General features: G+C 29.3%; 3 protein-coding genes across 4 annotated transcripts; 1 reads left to right on the top strand and 2 right to left on the bottom strand.

Annotated features, from left to right (window-relative positions):
• Nucleotides 1–1,062: 1,062 nt before the first annotated feature.
• LOC113523424 (uncharacterized) lies at nt 1,063–10,822 on the bottom strand. Its single transcript, XM_026909398.3, has 5 exons — nt 10,345–10,822; nt 4,646–4,769; nt 4,030–4,182; nt 1,789–2,979; nt 1,063–1,430 (listed from the first exon to the last, which is right to left on the bottom strand). Exons 1-5 carry the CDS (start codon nt 10,414–10,416, stop codon nt 1,081–1,083), a joined length of 1,890 nt encoding a protein of 629 aa, XP_026765199.2. The 5' UTR covers nt 10,417–10,822; the 3' UTR covers nt 1,063–1,080.
• A 1,259-nt stretch (nt 10,823–12,081) lies between these two features.
• On the top strand, nt 12,082–15,749 carry LOC113523619 (uncharacterized). 2 transcript variants are annotated; one of them, XM_026909619.3, is made up of 5 exons: nt 12,082–13,085; nt 13,209–13,306; nt 13,578–13,744; nt 13,994–14,253; nt 14,887–15,749. In XM_026909619.3, the coding sequence occupies exons 1-5, from the start codon at nt 12,746–12,748 to the stop codon at nt 14,973–14,975; spliced, it is 954 nt and encodes a 317-aa protein (XP_026765420.2). In that variant the 5' UTR covers nt 12,082–12,745; the 3' UTR covers nt 14,976–15,749. The 2 variants fall into 2 exon arrangements, with proteins under 2 accessions (XP_026765420.2, XP_026765419.2); XM_026909618.2 differs by having other exon boundaries at nt 12,090–13,085; nt 13,158–13,306.
• Nucleotides 14,950–16,983, bottom strand: LOC113523620 (transmembrane protein 41 homolog). The gene is made up of 5 exons (XM_026909621.3): nt 16,710–16,983; nt 16,244–16,376; nt 15,947–16,075; nt 15,412–15,749; nt 14,950–15,259 (listed from the first exon to the last, which is right to left on the bottom strand). Exons 1-5 carry the CDS (start codon nt 16,759–16,761, stop codon nt 15,090–15,092), a joined length of 822 nt encoding a protein of 273 aa, XP_026765422.1. The 5' UTR covers nt 16,762–16,983; the 3' UTR covers nt 14,950–15,089.
• Between the last annotated feature and the right edge of the window lie 3,218 nt (nt 16,984–20,201).

Raw genomic sequence — 20,201 nt, 5'->3', positions numbered from 1 at the left:
AATATTTACTGCTTCCGCAATTTCGTCCTTACAAATCTTCCCTAACTTTTTTTCTTTTGTTTAAACGAAACACGTACTAATTGTTTCCGAAAATTTTTCACGATTTTTTCAATTCCGAGCCATTACTTTCCTATATTATTCCAATCAAGCCCGGATCATGTACTCTAATTGATTTATACTCTGCATCTTTCATAAACTAAATCACAAAATTTAAAATAACTATACATTTTTGTTTAAAGAATATAAAAGAAAAAGTTACATCTATAGGTAAATTATTTTACTTCATTCAGATGGTTAACATCTATTATTACAAAGTTAAAATTTTCCAGTAATCATTTTATAAACAAACGAATTACTTAATCTTCGTTATGGTTTAAAGCACCGTTATAAGTTTATGACTATCAATTTACGGATTACTGTGATGTTTGTATGTAATTCGCCATATTTTTCGCAGTCCTCTTAGTTACATGCTGAAAGTAAGGATTTGAATGAAATTTGGTACACGGGTAGGTTATATCCTAACTTAGCACATAGGATACTTTATGTACTTAATGATATACACGGGTAAAACCGCGATATGTAGCTAGTCATTAATAATATACATAAAGTCACATTATTATCGAAGGACATTTACCTAAAGAAATCTTTAAAGTAGTGTCTACCCACTTCAGTAGTTCGAAAACGAATTGTAAAGTTGCAACCCTCTTAGCTACATGCGAATTCATGGAACCCTAATCAAGAGCTCTAGAGATATAGACAAAATTAAAAAATATAGTAAACAGAAACAATTAACTAATAAAGCAGTATATATATGCTGTGATTATAATTGTTTGAAATTTTGATAAACTTGATGCGGAATACACAACAAGTCATACAAAAGCCTTAGTTCTTAAGAGCAAAGACGCATGAAATCTTTGTCCTGTTATGAACGACACATTGTATACTGTGATATTCATGGTATTATCATTCTATTAATAGCATATACTGCTTTTCATCGGATAAATCCTCGAATTAATGCTCATACTTAATATTATAAAAATCAAAAAATTCAAAAACACTAAATAATTTATAATAATTTTATTAAAACATACATCGTCTTCCGGGCCTTAGAGATCGCACTTTAGTAAGATATAATGACACTACAGCTAATATTGTCCACATAAAGGTTACTCCAGTTAAAACTGCACTTAAAATTAATAATGCACACTGGAGTCCATCTTCTTCATCAACCAAAAACAATATACCTAAGTAAAAGACAAATAATAGGATGCCAGAACAGGTTTCCATCGTACTGTTTACTTTCGGCCATTTACGCATCCCTACAAAATCTTGAACAGCAGTTTCCCAACAGGAACTAATGGCACCAAATCCAAACCCACCGATCACGCATCCAATTGATAGCAAATCGTAGGTTTTGGCTCTTGCTAACACTGCAAAGAATAATATAATATAATATTTTTAATTAATGATTCAATAGTTTATAAATAAATCCTAATGGATTTATATAATTTAATTGACATAACATCTACATATTAATATAATCAACATATAATAAGGTTACTTAAGGTTGTCTTGAAAAGATTGCTCTCAGCAATAAGACCGCCTTACTGTACTTATACAATTGTATCGTTATGTTTGTAAATTGTCTTGTTTATTTCCTATATTGTATAATGCAAATAAAGTATACTCATTCATTCATTCATATAATTATTGATTAAGTAGTATGTAAAATGTTGTAGGTAAACCTTATTAAATAAATAATAGAACCAAATAAATCAATATACTCACAGAAGCATCCTCCGGATGAAATAATTAGACCAAGTACTGTAACATATTTAAAGTTTCTCTTTGGTGTTTGTGTTAACCATGGCGTACATAATAGAAAGCATAACCATGTGAAACCATGTAGAGAATAAAGTATGTTGATATCTGTCATAGAGATCTTTGGTTTCATTTGAGATGCCACCACCGGCATCAATACTAAAGATATTGCTGTTATACTTAATTTAGAAAAACACAGTATTAGCGCTAGATAAAAACGCCAACATGATAGAGACCTTGTTAATGGCTTAATAAAAGTATCATTTATACTGGATGTTATGTATATTATTCTACGTTTTAACCTATATATCCTATATGATGGCACTCGCATTTTTCTTCGAAGACTAGTATAAGCCGCCTGACATCGGAAATTGAATGAATTGAATACCTTTTCTCTTTGGATATCTGTTACTGGCGATATATTATCATAAGTTACTTCTATTTCTGTATACTCTCTACTTATACTATCTCTGTCAGCTTGCGAATCTCTTCTAACTTGCTTCGATATATATTCATCAAAACTATCACCTAAAACGCTCAGTCTTTTTATAGCACTACTTAATCGCTTTTTATTTAATTTGTTTTTATTTTTTTCATTTATGTTTGACTCATTATCATCACTCTCTTCACTTTCCTCTGGTATTTCTGGAAGTATCTCGACACCAAAAATATTTCTTCTCTTTTCCTCCGGGCTAGGAGGTGGCGTTATAGTAGCATTATTTTCATCATCATATTCTGAAATATCAGCATGTAGATCGGAAACTATAGCTTCTTGATGTGCATTATCGTCGGAAGGACTTTTCCAAGATTTTTTCCCTAAATCATGCAATTGCAATTCGTTTGTATAACCATTTTCGATTATGTCGTTGTTGAAAATGGCATAAGTTTTATCAATATATGAGATTGGCCTCTTTTTAATTGTTTCATCGATTTTTAACAGCATCACAACCGGTAATGTCTGAAGTATTATTCCACTCAGAACTATAAACGAATATGAATACCCATAATAATCTATAAGAAACGTTATAAGATGTGGAAATACGGATTGTCCGATTGCCTGTCCAGCAAAGCATAGTCCTCTTATTGTTCCAAAGTTAGTATCGTAAGTATCAAATATGACTGCGTCAACTTGAGCTGATAATAAAGAAGATCCAAAACCTGAAAATAATCGCACTTCTAGTTAATTAGTTGCAAAGTAAAATTTTATTAATACTATAAATGCGAAAGCTTGTATGGATGGAAGAATAGATAGATGTTTGTTACTCTTTCACGCAAACACTACGGATTTGAATAAAAGGTACACGGGTAGGTTATATCCTAACTTAATATATAGGATAATACATACATAGATGCAGCTAATCATAAATAATAAATTCACATTCATATCGAAGGACATTTACCTAAAGAAATTTTTTGAAGCGACTGCTAACCGCTTCAACACTTTGCAGACAAATTATACACAATTTTTAATTATTCTACATTCGTATTCAATTTGGTGTTAAAAGTTTTTCATATAACTTTAAATAAATATGCACTTTAGCTTTGATCATCAGAATAAGGGTACCCAATAACTTCATATAATCTAGATCACTTATATGAATGCAAGATTCAGAAAGTTGTTATCTACTGGCAAAAAACTCGACAATTATTTTTTAACATCTCAACATTATGTGTATTTATTTAAATATACTATGTCTAATACTAACACTACGCACATTTATCATTCTAGTAATCGTCTAGTGTGTAATAGGCTTTGTTTAAAAGTGTTTTTTAATAATAGTTTTAAATTTTAATAAAATGTGTCATTCAATATATACAAAATGTTTCCATATGTGTATTGTAAAGCGATGCTGAAAATATTAGGTTCTTTAATTTTAGTGGTTCACAAATTCCCATAGGATACGCGAATTGCACGTGTTTGTAACACAAACTTTGGATGTATTCATATACTTTAGATGTAAGCTGCTTTGCCCTACAATGTTATTCCATGTAACTAATATAATCTAATCTGGCGATCTCAATATTAGTATACTGTTCGACCCTGCGTACAGCATACACCGCAAAACTTAATTTAAATTTTAAAAAGAAAGACATATTTATTTATTTTTTTACTAAACAACAAAAATAATTGCAAAATACATATATGTAAATATAGAAATATGAAGTTAAATTGTGTTGTTTGAATAAACCGGCAGATGGTTTACTTACCTCCAAATATTCCGAAAACGTATGGATGGAAGTTGTATGGTAAAAAGGCACATAATAATAAGCTAAGTACAACGAACATTAGCCCCATAATTGCCAAGACTCTGTACCCAATCGTCCCGCCCCATGAATCTGCAGCGTCTCTGCACCAGCATTCTGAAAATGCAAATAATTAAATTTCAATAAATACAAATAGATTAAAGAGAAAATTTTAATCTACGAGTACTAGATACAACATTTAATTTAACTTTAATTCATAAAATCCATTTTCTTGTGAGTGGGAATTGAATACCATTGACCTAAATATATTGAAACAATATATTGAATTCAAATATATATCATTGAAAGTACCTTAACCTTCATGAAAATTTTGAGAATTTTATGTAGAAAAGGTACTTAATTATTTAATATAAATATTAATTTCTTATTTCAAATCTTAATATTTAAAAATCATGTGTTACTATATTCGTTCACGCTAATGTCCGAAACCACTCAACCGATTTTAATGAAAATTTATAAATGTGTTTTAGATGAGATATTATTATTATATATGTATATGCGTAAACATATTACTATTAAATAAGGCAAGCAAAAAACATAAAAAATATAAAAACCTTACGTGTTAAGCTGTATGTTAATAATGAGATAGTGGGTGTAGAGAGCCCTAGCCATACTGGAACCCCGAGATTTGCCAAGTTCACCAGTAATACTCCATAAGTATACACTAGACTCGGTAAACATACCTGAAATTGAAATATTATTTTAATACAATTATTTATTTAGATAAATATTTTTTATATTATAATAGTGGCAAACAAGCATGGATTCATCTGTAAATGAATGGTAAGTAGTTAAAGTTACTACTATGTTAAAGTGCCAAATTTCATAACAATTGGTTGTTATCAATATACACTTTCATATTTTAACTTAACTTTAAAACTTATGTAAGGATACTTGTGTGCCTATTACATTTTTAATTAATATTTACATCACATAAAAACCAGTTAGACAAAGTGTTTAAGTCCTTAGTTGAATTATTATAAAAGATCTCTGTTCAGATCAATTAAGAGATATTTATTCTTTTTTTACTAGGTAAGTGACGTATCCTAATCACTTTTCCCAAAGTTCATTAAGCGCAATATCAAAATAATTTTAAAACTTTTAAACCGACAAGATCAATAGTGAGAAAATATGACATTTTGAATTGCACATTCATTGGTCAAAAGTTTATTATACAGTTTCATATTCAGTTTCGTGGATTATTTTACTTTTTGCACTATTTCATTATAATGTTATTTTATCTGCAAACCAAATTAACCTTCTTAGATAAATAATCGTACTAGACGTAAAAGATATGACGTTATTAGAGGTAGCATTACGACGGAATAGTATTTGCCTACATGTATTTGTTAGTATAACCTGTAAATATTTCGCATAATATTATTTTACTCTTTTTTAAAGTCATTTAATTATGGCTTCTGCCCTACCAAAAAGTTCTTTTGTCCTACCTTAAACTTGGGTCTAACTATGACCCTGGACGACAGATGCTACTTTTCATCAGGTGTGCCATCAACTTGTTTGACATTGTAATGCAATAATATTCGTGACATTATTTCGTACGGAAATAAAGTTGAATCCTTAGATTAATTTCTACTACTACTCATGTAAAAATTTCGCCATACAGTGTCAATAGTTTTTAGATCATTTTCGTTAAACACGAACCTCTGACGGAACTGACCAGATGGTAGTTTTACGTGCCCTCCGATCGATTTTCAAGTAAATTTGAGAAATTAGAGGTGGCTAGGATTTAATTTAGGGTTACCCGTGCAGCACTCAAGCGTTTTTCAACAGTAATGTCACTGGCTCTTAGGTACTTTTTATGTAATTATCGATCAATCACTCCATTCATGTTCATACGCAAGATTTGAATTTATCAAAACGATAAGTAAGTTCCTCGTGACTTACTATCATGCTCGTACTATTCATATATCTGTCTACCTCTCTATCTTCACGCCAAGTACCTTGGCGCCTAGGCAGAAAGAACCACGTGGCAAAGACCTGTATCCTTACATAAACCCATGCATATATATATATATATATATATATATATATATATATATATATATATAACAATAGTAATAAATTACAATATGTACCTAGTTTTTTTTTTAATGAAATGGTAACCCCGCCTGCGCTATCGGTATACGCTGGCAGGGCACCAGTGAGGATGAAAAAAGATAAATAAGGATGAAAAGGCAGGTCAGTTAGCCCATCGTGACGAATTCAACGATAAATTAGTTACGATAGTTTCCAGGGGGAACCGCATGGAGGTCGACCTAATAGGGTATATTGATAGTAATGGGGACTAAATTCCCCATTACTAACAATCACCTATGTGCCTTTGTGCACTATTATGTTTGTTTTTACATTTCAATAACCTTTTGTGTACAATAAAGAATAAAGAAGAGTCATTTCCCCCCATACCTACCTAGTTAGTACTTACTTATTTTGATATTACTAGGTTTTGGCAGGCACACAAACATAAATAGGAGGTAAAAATGTGAAAACACTTACAGATAATAAGCATTTATTTTTTCTATTCCCAAAAATTTTCGGGCCTATCAGCTTTTTTTTTCTAAGAAACAATGAATGATAAATGATAATAATGACAAACTATTAATCTGCAGTTAATAGACGCTGATAGACGACGCAAGTATACCATGATGACAAGCAAATAGCCATATTTAGGTGAGAGGGAGCCCGGTGTGCCATCTCTACCCCAAAATAATCTAGCCTCCGTTATTGTAGATCTAATTTACAATATTAAAATTCTCTAAACATATATATAATCATAATTAATAATATTCACATAATATCAAAATTTTCTGTAGTTCTTAGACCCACATTACTTTGAGAAAAATATTCAATTTCAATGGTAGAACACTCTTTAAAAAAATGTTAATGATGTTAATATCACCCTTATCATCATCATTATCATATCAGACATCATCTGTTCACTTCTGAACATAGGCCTCCCCCATAGACTATCACAAGGAATCACTATCATCTGCTCAGAGATTTAATTTTCTGACAAAACCTATTTTGGGTTTTTTCTTATTATTTTCATTTTAAATATTAATTTTAAATATTCTATAGCTATATATTGCTTCATACACTTTCATACTATATTCTCATATGACTCATACTTGTATTATCTATTATAAATTAAGGGATTTACGTTGGCTATCTGTATCGCTATGCTATAAATAAATATTTATTCATTTGCATTTCTACGAAACGTAAAGTAGGAAGATCTAATCTGTACAGTTCTATCCTTGCTAATATTATAAATATGAAAGTGAGTTTTTTTTTGTTACCTCCTAGCCTCTTAACAGTTGAAGCAATCGCCCTAAAATTTGATATATATGTACCTACTACTCGTACTCGTATGTGGGAAGGATACCTATTAGCTAGCAGGTAAAGCCTTATGTTTTTCTTGTGTGGTGATAGTTATATGGTTTAAATTTCATTTCATGTATATTATATATAATGTTATATATATATATATATATATATATATATATATATATATATATATATATATATATATATATATATATATATATATATATATATATATATATATATATATGTATATATATATATATATATATATACATATATATATATATATATATATATATATATATATATATGTATATATATATATATATATATTTGATTTTTACTAGTTTACTAATTATTATATTTATCACCTATCGAAATTGTCTTCTCTAAATGTTAATCATGCTGTGTGTGCAACACATGTTTTTTTTTATTTGTAACCATGATATTCTATGTATGTAATATACCTAACAAGGTTATAATTTGTAATGTGTGCCTCATTAAAATAAATAAATAAAAGAAACAAACGTTTTAAGTTTATATCAATATTTTTATTTCCTAATCATCAGTATTTTTTTTATCCATGCCTATCTTAAGTTTTATGACAAAGAAAGTAATTTGTGACATGAGTAATTTAAAAGCTTATTATTGTATTATATTATTATTGGATTATTGTATCATAGGCGTCGAATAACATTGTATGTCTACAAGATTGGTAGCAAATATTTAGATTGTGATATTTTATCAAAAATACGTAAGCACCTACCTAGAAATATACAAAATTATTTGGCTATTGTTCTATATCTAATTTCGTTTACTTAGTCTTTGTCAAAGAATTCGTTCGTGTAACCGAGATACATTGATTGACCAAGCTGAAAAATAGTCTATGTCCTTCTCTATCCCTTATAGTACGTATATACCATAGACATGTAGTATATACCAAATTTCATAAGAACTGTTTAAACCGTTAAGACAAAAGTACAAACAAAGAAACTTTCACATTTTTATATAATATTACAGTAACCCCTATATTTATAAAAACGTCAAACATCTCATAAACACATTTTAGCTATTAAAGTGTCTTGTCTCTTTATTTGCTGCTAAATTTCTAGTTTGAAATAAAGTGACAAAACAGTGTATTAGTTAAAATAGGTTAGGCTTTAGTTTTTTAAGGGAATAGGCCCCTTGGATAATTATCTTAAATACACTGATGAATGAATATAAATAGATCTTTAGTGTCGCGCTAGAGACTTCGATATATTCGCTCTGCATATCTAACGTATCTATTTTAAACACATATGGACAAATTTGGAAATTACGTTCAGTAATAAGTTCTATTTATCTCTATCTACCCACGATATCTACAAGTATTTTTAATTAAACTTATTAAGTAGGTACTTATGTGGTGCAAATTAAGCGTTATTATTCTCTCTCTCAATGTGATATGTAATAATATATTAGTAAGTCTATTATTATATTATTTCATATCACTATAAAAACATAATCTAGTACGTGTTCCTAAATATTAGTTATAATAATTTTAAGAAATGTGACTTTTATTAAAATTTTCTTTAGATGGTTCCATTTTCCCCATTCTCTCCTACTACGGCCAAATTTTTCTATGTAACTTAGAATAACAAACAAGCTGACAGAAAGTGGTAACTGTCGCCTATAGACATGAGCAATACCATGGACATAACAGAATACACTGTTTCGCCCATGATATACCCCATGCGTTGCCATTCCTGAGGACTAAAGTTTTATGCCTTTGTACCCTTTGTAAATTCATAGGCATATCCCACCCTTCAAACCGAAATACAGCCATGATAACACAATAACCTCACAGTTGCTTTAATTAATTTACAATTATTCAATATATAGATTTAACCATACAAAATATACTTAAATAGAAAAGTTATACGTATGCATATGACTATACATGCATATATAGATACTAGCGCAAGTTTCACTTTGCCGTTATCGTACGAGGATGCGAAATGAAAATGCCACTGCCTTTGTGTATGTTTTCTAACACCGACGCTATCTAGCATGACAATGAACTTATGACGCGGACGTCATAAGTTGCTCGGAAGCAAACAAAAATAATAGGTACTTTTTACTATTTTCTATGTCATAATATTTTTCTCATATTAACCTATAATAACACTAAGAATGAAACATTAAATGCCATATTGTATTTATTATCTAACAGATCATTTGTAACAAAATGAAAAATACTTTCTATATCTTTTACTTATAAAAATATTATTTACGTACATCAGTTGACAGACAAGGACATAAAAAACCCACTATACTATGTATGAAATTAGTACAAAAACAATAACCTAAGTATGACGGTTATTGTTTTTTGTTGTAAAATCTTTATTATACATAATTTATATTGGATACATTAAAAGATTTAATATACAATGGCGGATTTATCCCATAAAGGGATCTCTTACAGTCAACCTTTGAGAAGGTGAAAGAAAACTGTAGAATGTACAAGGGAAAATGCCGTACAGCTAAAGACAAACTAAATAAATTAGGTATTTAATTTATTACTGTCGTCATTCGGTAAGTATAGATAGCCTTTAGCTTTAGCACTACTACAGTTAAGACGAATGTAACAACATCCCAGTTATTAATATCCATCAAACCTTTCAAGCTGTAGAACATACATACACACAGTCGAAAACATTAACATTCCTTTCTTCAGCAGTTGGGTAAAAATCTATGGAAAGTATTAGGTATCATTCTTATATATGTACCTATGCAAATTACGCCTATAATTAAGATATTTAAAATTGTAATATTTAGTTTATCAGTTATCTGATGATTCTCTACAATATACAAATACCTACAGTTAATTTTTATTAACTTAGATATAATAAATATGTACATATATATACGCACATTCAAGAAGACAACTGAAACCAAAAGTGGCCAATTCCACGTCGAACCCTCTACTCGTCGCTTAATATCCATTTTAATATTATTTCTTCCTGCATTTTCTTCAATGTATATATGACATCGTAAAATATCCTTAATAAAAAATAAATTGCACTGCACTCACAACACAGCCACTGTGACAGTTACGATCATTTTCACAATACTTAACAAACAATATCAGCAGAATATTCCAATATATTCTGAACTATATAAACACTTAGGTATAACCGCATAAGAGAGCATATCGTCAAGTATTGACAGGACTCAATTACGTCGGCTGTGTTATCAGAAGGCCCAGTACATGTTACTTCGCTTTATCTTATCTTCACAACTACATAACTCAATACAGCTAATTCAAATTAAAGAATTTCAGTAGTTAAAAGAACTGTAATTAGGAGAAGCACGTCAGTTAGCGACCTGCTGTCTATTAATAGTTACACTGACGAAATCATGCATCAATTTGATAAATAATGTATTTACGTATTACTTTAAATGCTATCTGTATAAAGGTCATAACATTTATCCAGTCACATTTGCTTACTAACTTGTTTAGTATCCGCTACTAATTGTGTAACTATCACAAATATCAAACTATCTATTACACTTAGGTAAAATCGTAATTATCCTATCAGATCGACTTCCGCGTGATCTCTCCTTGAAATTATCGTGATCAATTCGTAGTAAATTTATCACGAACAGGCTTAATTTCATCCTCAGCTATCTTCATTAACTGGATTCCCGTCAGTGTATACTAATAACTCAAGCAGGGCTATCATTTCATCATCATCCATTTATAATATTTAAAATTGTATTCCACAAAAAAATGGACTTCAATTATGGCAAAACTAGTTAATTTGATTATAAACTACTGAACCGATTTTGATAAAATTTCTAAGGAATTAAACTGTAAGAATATCCTTTCAGATAAAAAAAAGAATTTTCCAAATCGGTTGAGGGAGTTACAAGGTAACAAACAAATAGATACCTTTCTTCCAAAAATCTTCCTTTTTCTTGAAGCCAGTGGAAAAGTAATCCTCATGCATTGTGATTATTTTATGTCTTCATATTCCATAATTTCATTACAATATCGTTTTAACCGAAATACACATACCTATTTACGTACGGACATAACTGCTTCATGGAAGATAATAATTTAACTACCTACGAGATATTGAGAGGTGAAATTAATTAAAAATTAAATTAAATAATCTTCTTAAATATGTGCAATTGTTTTGTACAAAAAAAAAAATTACCTACTGCAGACGGTTTACCTGTTACATCTTCTTTTACCCATCATAACGTTATTCTGAAAAATCCTTTATCTCATCCAAAATACCTGAGGTTTCTCAATATAAATAAATTACGACGTCTGTCTAATCTAATAGCATAAAAAAATCGAAAATACAGAAGACACTACACAGTTACTGAGCGCTAGACAAAACTTAACGCGAAGACCAATATCTAGTAGAGATGACAACATCTCTCAACGATCATATTAAATTGTATTTACCAGAAGATTTTTATTTACTCAATAATCCCAGTCTTTGTATAGCATTATAATTTTAAAAGGTCATCTATAGTGTGGCATAGGTCACAAAACAAGATCAAGTCAAAATTATTAAGACATTCATGGGGTAGGTAACTAAGATTAACTAGTAAATTTTTAAATTTACCGCACTTTTCCGAATTGAAGATCCATAGCTTGACCATTGCCTTTCATAGATACAGAAAAATATCAAAAATTTTTAAAGAATACTAAACTATTGATATTAATTAGCTCACCAAAAAGTTAGTTTGATTAGATTGTAAGTTAACGAAAAAAAAAACAGATTCATCGTTATCCCATGGGTGACTAAATATATATGCTTGACTCAAACATAGTCTTAGTATAATGTATTTACGTGAGTTAAGCAATTACACTGTTTATAGAACCTTATGAATAACTACTGATGAATCTACATAATTATAAAAAAGTAACAACCATTTGTTTTTCGATGCATTTAAACAGTAATTATGTCCTTGTCTACCTACTACGATTAATAAATAATAGTAAACTATAAAAAAAATAAGAATTTTCATCCACTCAGAGCCAAAAACTGTTTTAAAAGTTGTGTAGGCAATTTGACATTGACAGATAGTGACAAGCATTAGTAAATATTTCGTTTATATATAGGAAATTACATTAATAGAATTTGAATCCCAATAATATTAAGATTTTTATAGTTTTATTTTCAACAAATTTTAGATATAAAACAAGATTTCTAATTATTAAAATACCATACCAATCGATGAAAAGAAAATAATTCTTAGATTTATATTTTTGTATAAAGTAGCCACATACATTGTAACAGTGTTCTTAGAAACAATGGTAAATGAAGAATTATTACAAGAGTATTCATATTCAATTCAGAGACTCAAAAGACAATGCACAGAAAAAGGCATGTCAGAAGAAGAATTCAAAAAATTATACTACCATAGTCTTGCTTTCATTGAAATGCAAAATCAATCTGTAGTAACTAGTCGCCAACGTGTAGGTAAAAGGTATAAACTTTTATTGGCAGCTGTAATCGTCATCTGTATCGTGTACAATTTCAAATTCATATATAGTTGTGTAGTATGTAATTTACAAGACTACATATATCCTGGATTAAGATTGTTGCGGCGAATATCCATTCCCTTTATATCACTCTTTCCATCTATAACAGGTAGATATATTAAATCATCGGTTGGTATTTTATTTTGATAGGAGTGTTTCTTAAAAATATTCATTATTTCAGATTTTTACCATGAAACTTGTTTGATACAAAACCCCTTTTTTACGGTTGTAGACATGGACTGTTGGCCATGCAGTACTATACATAATATTGGAGAGGTTCACAATCCAAAACCAGTGAACCAACAATTAACGGCACCATTTATATATGAGGTTTTTACTAACTATTTATACCTTGAAAAATTTATTGTTGTAGTTACAATTTGAAGTATAATCCTAATGTATCAAATTGCACACATCCTTAATATATTTTTTTTTTTAATGTCTATTTGGTTTCATACCTTACTAAATATTTAATGCATTTTTACTTTATTATTTGAAAAATATTTCACACAGTGCAAAATAAACATGTAATAATTGTGTGTTATCTGTGTAATTAAAATGGTGTGGGGTTTATTTAATAAGTAAATTAATTTAATTTCAGAGTGAGCAACAAGTAATAAAAATGAAAAAATTAAAAGATTTATATGAAAAAAATAGAGATATCTTTGATAAAGAATCCTCAAAAGTATTGGCAAATAATAAACATTATATTAGTCCAATGGTGATGTTTTCAGAACAACAAGAAGAAACTAAAAATTTATACACATGGTGAGTATATACAATCTTTTTCTACTGCTTCAAACAGCAGCAAGTTATCAGTTTGACTATTTTTTTTTAATCAAGTTTATTTGTTGGTTAGTCCAATAAGTACTAATTTTGTCAAGATGCCTTGATTTTTATTTGCAATATAATCTTTTATATCAAGCACATAAATGCAAATGTTTTTATTTAAGTGTTATTAATATATTAAATATCATTTAAAATATTATTAAATGTATTCTTTAATTCTTGTTTCAGGAAGTTTAACACCATGAATACAGCAAGGTTGTTAAGACAACTCATTCCTAGGCCAAAAGTTGTACCAAAGTTTGGACAAAGTACTGAAAGATTTATTATAATTGATTCAAAACAAGATACATTTCGAATTCCTGACACAGAGTGTAACTTTTCTTTTTTGTTAATTTTGAGTGGAAATAGACAAGTGCATTTAGTTCCTGCTGAAGAATGTAAACATCAGTGCAAGTCCTTGAAAGTAGATTTGAAGGAAACTTATTTATGTAAGAAATAATTTTGATAATAATAACAATATCTCAAACTTAAATAAAAAAAGAATCTGCAAAGTTTAGATAAATTTTGCAATTCTTTCCATCTCAGATACAGAATATACAGTTACATTAATTTTTAAGAGTATATGTCTAGGTTTTCAAAATCACAGTTTAAGAAATTAGAATTAAACATGTAAATTTAGCTTTCAATTCAAAATAAATTTCTCATAAAATGTTTAGTACAGAAATATTCAATTTCTAGTTTCTCAAACTCAGACTATCCTAGCTTGAGGACCAGACGATTACTGTGATTATATAGCTGTGTGGTCCTGGTATAGAATAGGCTACCTCTTCCTTTCCTGTGGGTGTTATAAGAGGCAACTAAAGAAAGATGGATAAGAGGGATGGACAGCAGCATCCCTCTTAAAACATCTCTAAAAGCCTAACTGCAGTCTCCAACCTGCCTGCCAAATGTGGCAACTACTGCCAAAACTTTGCTTATAGGCAAGACTTATGTTCAGCAATAGATGTAACAGCTAAAATTATGATGATGGCATTTATTGTTGTTTATTATGAAAAACAAATATTATCATGAAAAATTATTTCAGGGTGTATACAATATGAAACATGTATAATTTGTTACAGTATGGTATAATTGGTGGTACTGGAGACCTGTGGTACAACCTGCATATGGAAATGAAACACTCATTGCACATGTTGGATCTTACTGTTGACATCAACAATATAATACTAATAATTGGAATGTACAAAACACCAATTTATTAACATATTATATTAATATGAAATGCCATAAATAAATTTGCTAAAAATGAACTAAATCTGTTGCTTCAATCAAATTTTTTTCTTAACTTCTCCTTCATCAATACTGGCACCAGTGAGATTAAAGCAAAAATACTGAGAACTGTGACAGATGTCCACGACCATGCATCCCTTGTTGATGTCAGTGTATGTAAAGTTTGACCAGCCTGTATCGCTACAAAGGATGGTGGAGCTACACCTAAAATAATGACATAGCATAAGAAACTCAATATTATACATTAATTTCTAATCAAGTATTTAACTCATATTTATTAAATATAATTATCAATATTCTTAATAAGCACAAACTCTAGTTTTAAAAATAAAATTCTTACAGATCATGATAGTCACCTATAAATGTTCCTAATGCGAATGGCACTAAAGGCACACCAATTACAGGAGCTGTCATGTTAATAAACCAATTTGGTAAAAATGGTGTAACCCTTAAAAATATTATATAGTTGAGTAAATTGTTTTTGTGCTTTTCTACAACCATAGACCACTGGGCAGCTTTCTCTGGGAAAAATTTCTTGACAAGCTTCTTCCCCAGGAGATTTGACAAAAAGAAACATAAACTGGCTCCAATAGCTGAACAACAACATACTAAAAGTAAAGCTAAATAAAATGGAAATAAAAACCCTGAAAGTATACTTAAAAAAATTGACCCAGGTATTGCAAATGTTTGCAAACTGAAGTTATGTTAAGGAAAATTTTAAATTGTAAAATTATAAAAAAAGAAATTGTGAATGTTATTAAAATTGAATGAAGGTTAATTATATCATAATAAATGACTTTAAGGAGTGGTATTTTAAGTTAAAAAAAAATTTAAGTATTAATTTGCCTTCTCGAATGATTTCTAATTGAAATAAATTTTAAAAAAGGATACAAAATATATACTAAAAATACACCAAACATCACTTCAGTGAAGTATCTGTCTTTATATCGGTCTAGTACTAGACCTAACTGCTTCGCATCTTCCAAGTCCCATGGTAATTTTATATGTTGCTTTTCATGTCTAAAACAACACCATAAAATTTATATAAAAATATAAAAATATTTAATAAATCTTCAAACATTATATTATAATTTCAAAAAATTATACCAACTCTTGAGCCCAATAGTTAAAAATCAACAAAAATTTAAAACATGTTATTTAATAATGTGAAAATGTCTATCTACTTACTCTTCTAATTCTGGAAATTGCCTATAAATGAGTCCTAATGTACATAGTGAGGATATAAATATTATTATGACTACAAATAAAGCTTTAGATGTTGATAAATTATTTGGAGGTGCTTTTGCAATGGTGTTTGGCCCTGAAATAAAAAACACAATTACAATTCAACAATAAATGGCTCGTCAATTTAAAAATTATAAATGGAAATTATGGGAGTATGGATATGAATAACATTCTGGCATAAAAAAATGTTAAAAAATTAAAAGAAACATTTCACAATGATATTATTTATATAAGTGCTTGACATTATGAAAATATTTTAAATAGGAGCAGGACACACATTGGGAATAGGTACTTGGGAGAGGATAACACAATCCAACACAGTCGTTTCTTATATTATTTATTCTCGGCTTTATGATTGTCTGGTAAGACTTGCGTGTCGTTGATGATACAAGGGGGTCTTGAACATCACCTTGAACATTTTGGTTTCTATTATTTCCTATTCTTCGATCGACTGTGCTCATGTTTGTGACCTGGATAATAAGAAACTGTAATTTTCACTTTTCGATTGTAACTTAGACCAAGTACAAATAATGTGTTTCATTTATTATAACAAAATAAATTAAATGATCACGTCAAGTTACATTATATTAGATAGAATTTATAGAATGATGATAAAATATGTACAATATTGAGAAATGACAGTTGACTGATGACAGCGCATTTGACCACAAAATAATCAAGATTGGCACAGCAATGCCCTTATATTCATTGAAATGGAAAATAAATTTATGTAACCTAGAAGTATCAATATAATAAAATAAACGAATCCAAAATGATATTTGAAAAATGTATATTTTTATTTTATTTATTATCATTTCTTTATCGGTATTTATAGGCATTATAATAAACTTAGCTCCTTTATAAAATAAAATTTTGAAACTCAATAAACTGATTCTTAGTCATTTTTTGTTCTCAGTCTGTAAACAACACATAATGAGAGATGATGAAAAATTGATCTTTCTGAACCGTGATCAAAATTAAAAAACTAATTTGGTATGGAACAGTTGGAGTTGGAGCAGTGACGACTGGAACATTGTTATTGGTATAATGTCTCTCTATGATAATATGTTACTATGAATTTAAAAAAAATTCTAACATGGCAAATCATAGCCACCTTGAATAGATGTCATGACAGTAAGAGTTATGGCACCATATCAAAAATAGCACTTCACTTATAAATATATTTTTTCAATTATTAAAATACAAATAACATAAATAAATAAATAAAACTAAAAATAGATTTGTATGATCAACAATGTTTTTATCTTAATTTTCAATAGATTTGAACTAGTAACTCTATTAATGTTGTTCCTACCATGGTTTCTACTATTTATCGATATAAACTGAAATTGAATTGTAAATAATGATATATTACGAAGATAAATAATAAATAGTACTTAAAATTATGTATGAATAATTATAATTAATTATGTATGAATAAATATAATTAATATTTGTAGTATGTTATTTCACGTTCAAATGTCACCTTTTAATTTAAAAATAATTTTAATCATATTATGGTTATATGTAATTGAAATAATTTTATATATACATGTTTATATAATATAATATATTATGATACATATAAATTCTTTACTACTGAATACGTCTTTTTTTCTGATGCTGTTTGCCTTGATCCAATGCTTCCAACTATTGTTTAATGACCAAAGAAAATTTGCATCAGTTCTCTTTCAAAAAGATTAGATTAACAATTGTAATAGAGTAAAATAAAGTATCTAAATATAGATACTTGTTTTAATATATATGATTTTCACAATATTCCAAAATTTTATATAAGTTAATTAATTGCAGTTAATTAGTAATTTTCTTTTATAAATATCATTTATTTGTTATAGCTAGATTTTTATGGCTACTGTCGATATCGATATATGGGATAAAGACATATGAAGATAGTGATACAACACTACGGATAGAAATGTGTTTTTTTATGATATTGTTACTTCGAAAAGGTAACATACGTTTATTTTTTTCTCTAGATTTCGTTGATATAAAGCCGGTACCAACTTTTATAATGTAGTGATCACTTGCTCTGTGGTTTAAAGTTTCGGCGCCATAAATGACGTTTGGCGCGCATCAGGATAAAATATTTCTTATATTATCTAGCAAACTGCATAAACACTCCATGAACAATAAATTATATTTAAAAAAAATGCTATTATGTAGCGCAATTGCTTCCTCATCGTTATTGTTTTAATTACGCTATTCTTTGAAAAATTCTTTAAAAATGTACACTGAAGTTAAAAAAAGACGGAACTAATTATTAATTTTAATTCCTAAATCGCACGGCAGAGGCGCATCAAGTCATCGTTTCAATAATAAATAAAAATTTACAATAAATTTTATACAATTTTCGACAAACGTAATTAAAGTATTATGTTGCACGATTGCTTTCTTATTGCTAAATTCACGTTTCTTCAACAAACCGCGTTACTAATAATAATAGACGGATAATTTTTTTTAATGGATGACAACGAATGGTGGAATTGTAACCTTGCCTACACTAATGGTATACGCTGGCGGGGCACCAGTGAGTGATGACAGGTGAAATGAAGAAGCAGGTCAGTTAGCTCATCGTGATGAATACACCAGGAATTCAGTACAATGGTTTGAGGACCACGTGGAAGTCAACCTGACAGAGTATATTGCTAGCTATGGGACTGGTAGTCCCCATTACTGCCAATCCCTTTCCCCTACATATAATTTATAATAACAACAATGTAAATTCTATGATCCACAAAGAAACTAGGAATGGAATAAGTATTATAAAAAGAATCTTAGAAGACTAGAGCCATGAAGAGGACCCAAAAGGGAACAATGGAAAGTAGTATCAATATCAAATTTGGTCAAAAATTATATAAAAACTAAAAACAATATATGTGATCTGTAGTCATATTGTCCAGTTAGGATCGATATTAACAAGTCGTCGCGGAGAACAGGCATATAAATATGATAGGCAAATATAAAATTATTTACAGAGTACTAACCGTAATGAGCTTACGCGTAGAATGTCTAAGAAAATATATATTCCTTGTCTTGACTCTTATGAAAAAAGATATTTAGAGTCCGAGAACAGAACAAAAAAAAAAGAATAGTATTGCCGAGTTAATAAACATAACACACCACCATTTCACTAAGCAAATTAGTTTTCTTAACGTTGTATACAATTATCAGAGAATTCTTTAAAAAGTAATTAACTTGCAAAGATTTGATACCGACTAGATATCAATTTAGTAGCTCGTATATAATAATAAATTGTACCTAGATGCCTTCTATTATTTCTGGGGTTAACTATCCCTACCCAAAATATCCTCCTAATTGATTGGTCCCAAATTTCAATTTGGTTATTGAGGCCACATCGTTCTCATATATTTTATAATAATTATATTACTATCAATTGTAATTCAATTCTGTCTAAATAAGTACCCGCCTGATGCATTGTTTTCCTACTTAGAAATACATAGGTACCCACCATTTAATAGAGGACATGCATAAATTTGGTAACTACTTACTAGTAAGTCAAGAAGAACCTTTAAATACCACTTAGGTACTTCATCATATCAGCCTTCAACTGTCCACTGCTGAACATAAGCCTCCCCCTTGGGGGGTATTGCTGCCGGATGGCAGGCGGATTGGCAAACGCAATTAGACTTTGGAAATATTTTAAGAGCGACCTCCATTAGTTTCCCCTTACGACACCGACTGGAAAGGAAGGGGTGGCCTATTCTATGCTGAAACCAAACGGTGAAACAATGATGAAGTTAAATCAGTTAGCCCATCATGACGAATTCACTAGATGTGTTAAGACGTGTTGCTTGCAATTGAGTTTAACATCCCTTACTACGCACCCATAAAAACCCCAAAAGAAACGACTATGCTCAGT

The sequence above is a fragment of the Galleria mellonella genome, unplaced genomic scaffold (genome assembly GCF_026898425.1).
Source record: "Galleria mellonella isolate WM207_F2 unplaced genomic scaffold, CSIRO_AGI_GalMel_v1 utg90, whole genome shotgun sequence".
In the NCBI taxonomy this organism is placed as follows: domain Eukaryota; kingdom Metazoa; phylum Arthropoda; class Insecta; order Lepidoptera; family Pyralidae; genus Galleria; species Galleria mellonella.
The sequence above is the reverse complement of the archived record's forward strand: the minus strand, read 5'-3'. Positions and strand labels throughout refer to the sequence as shown.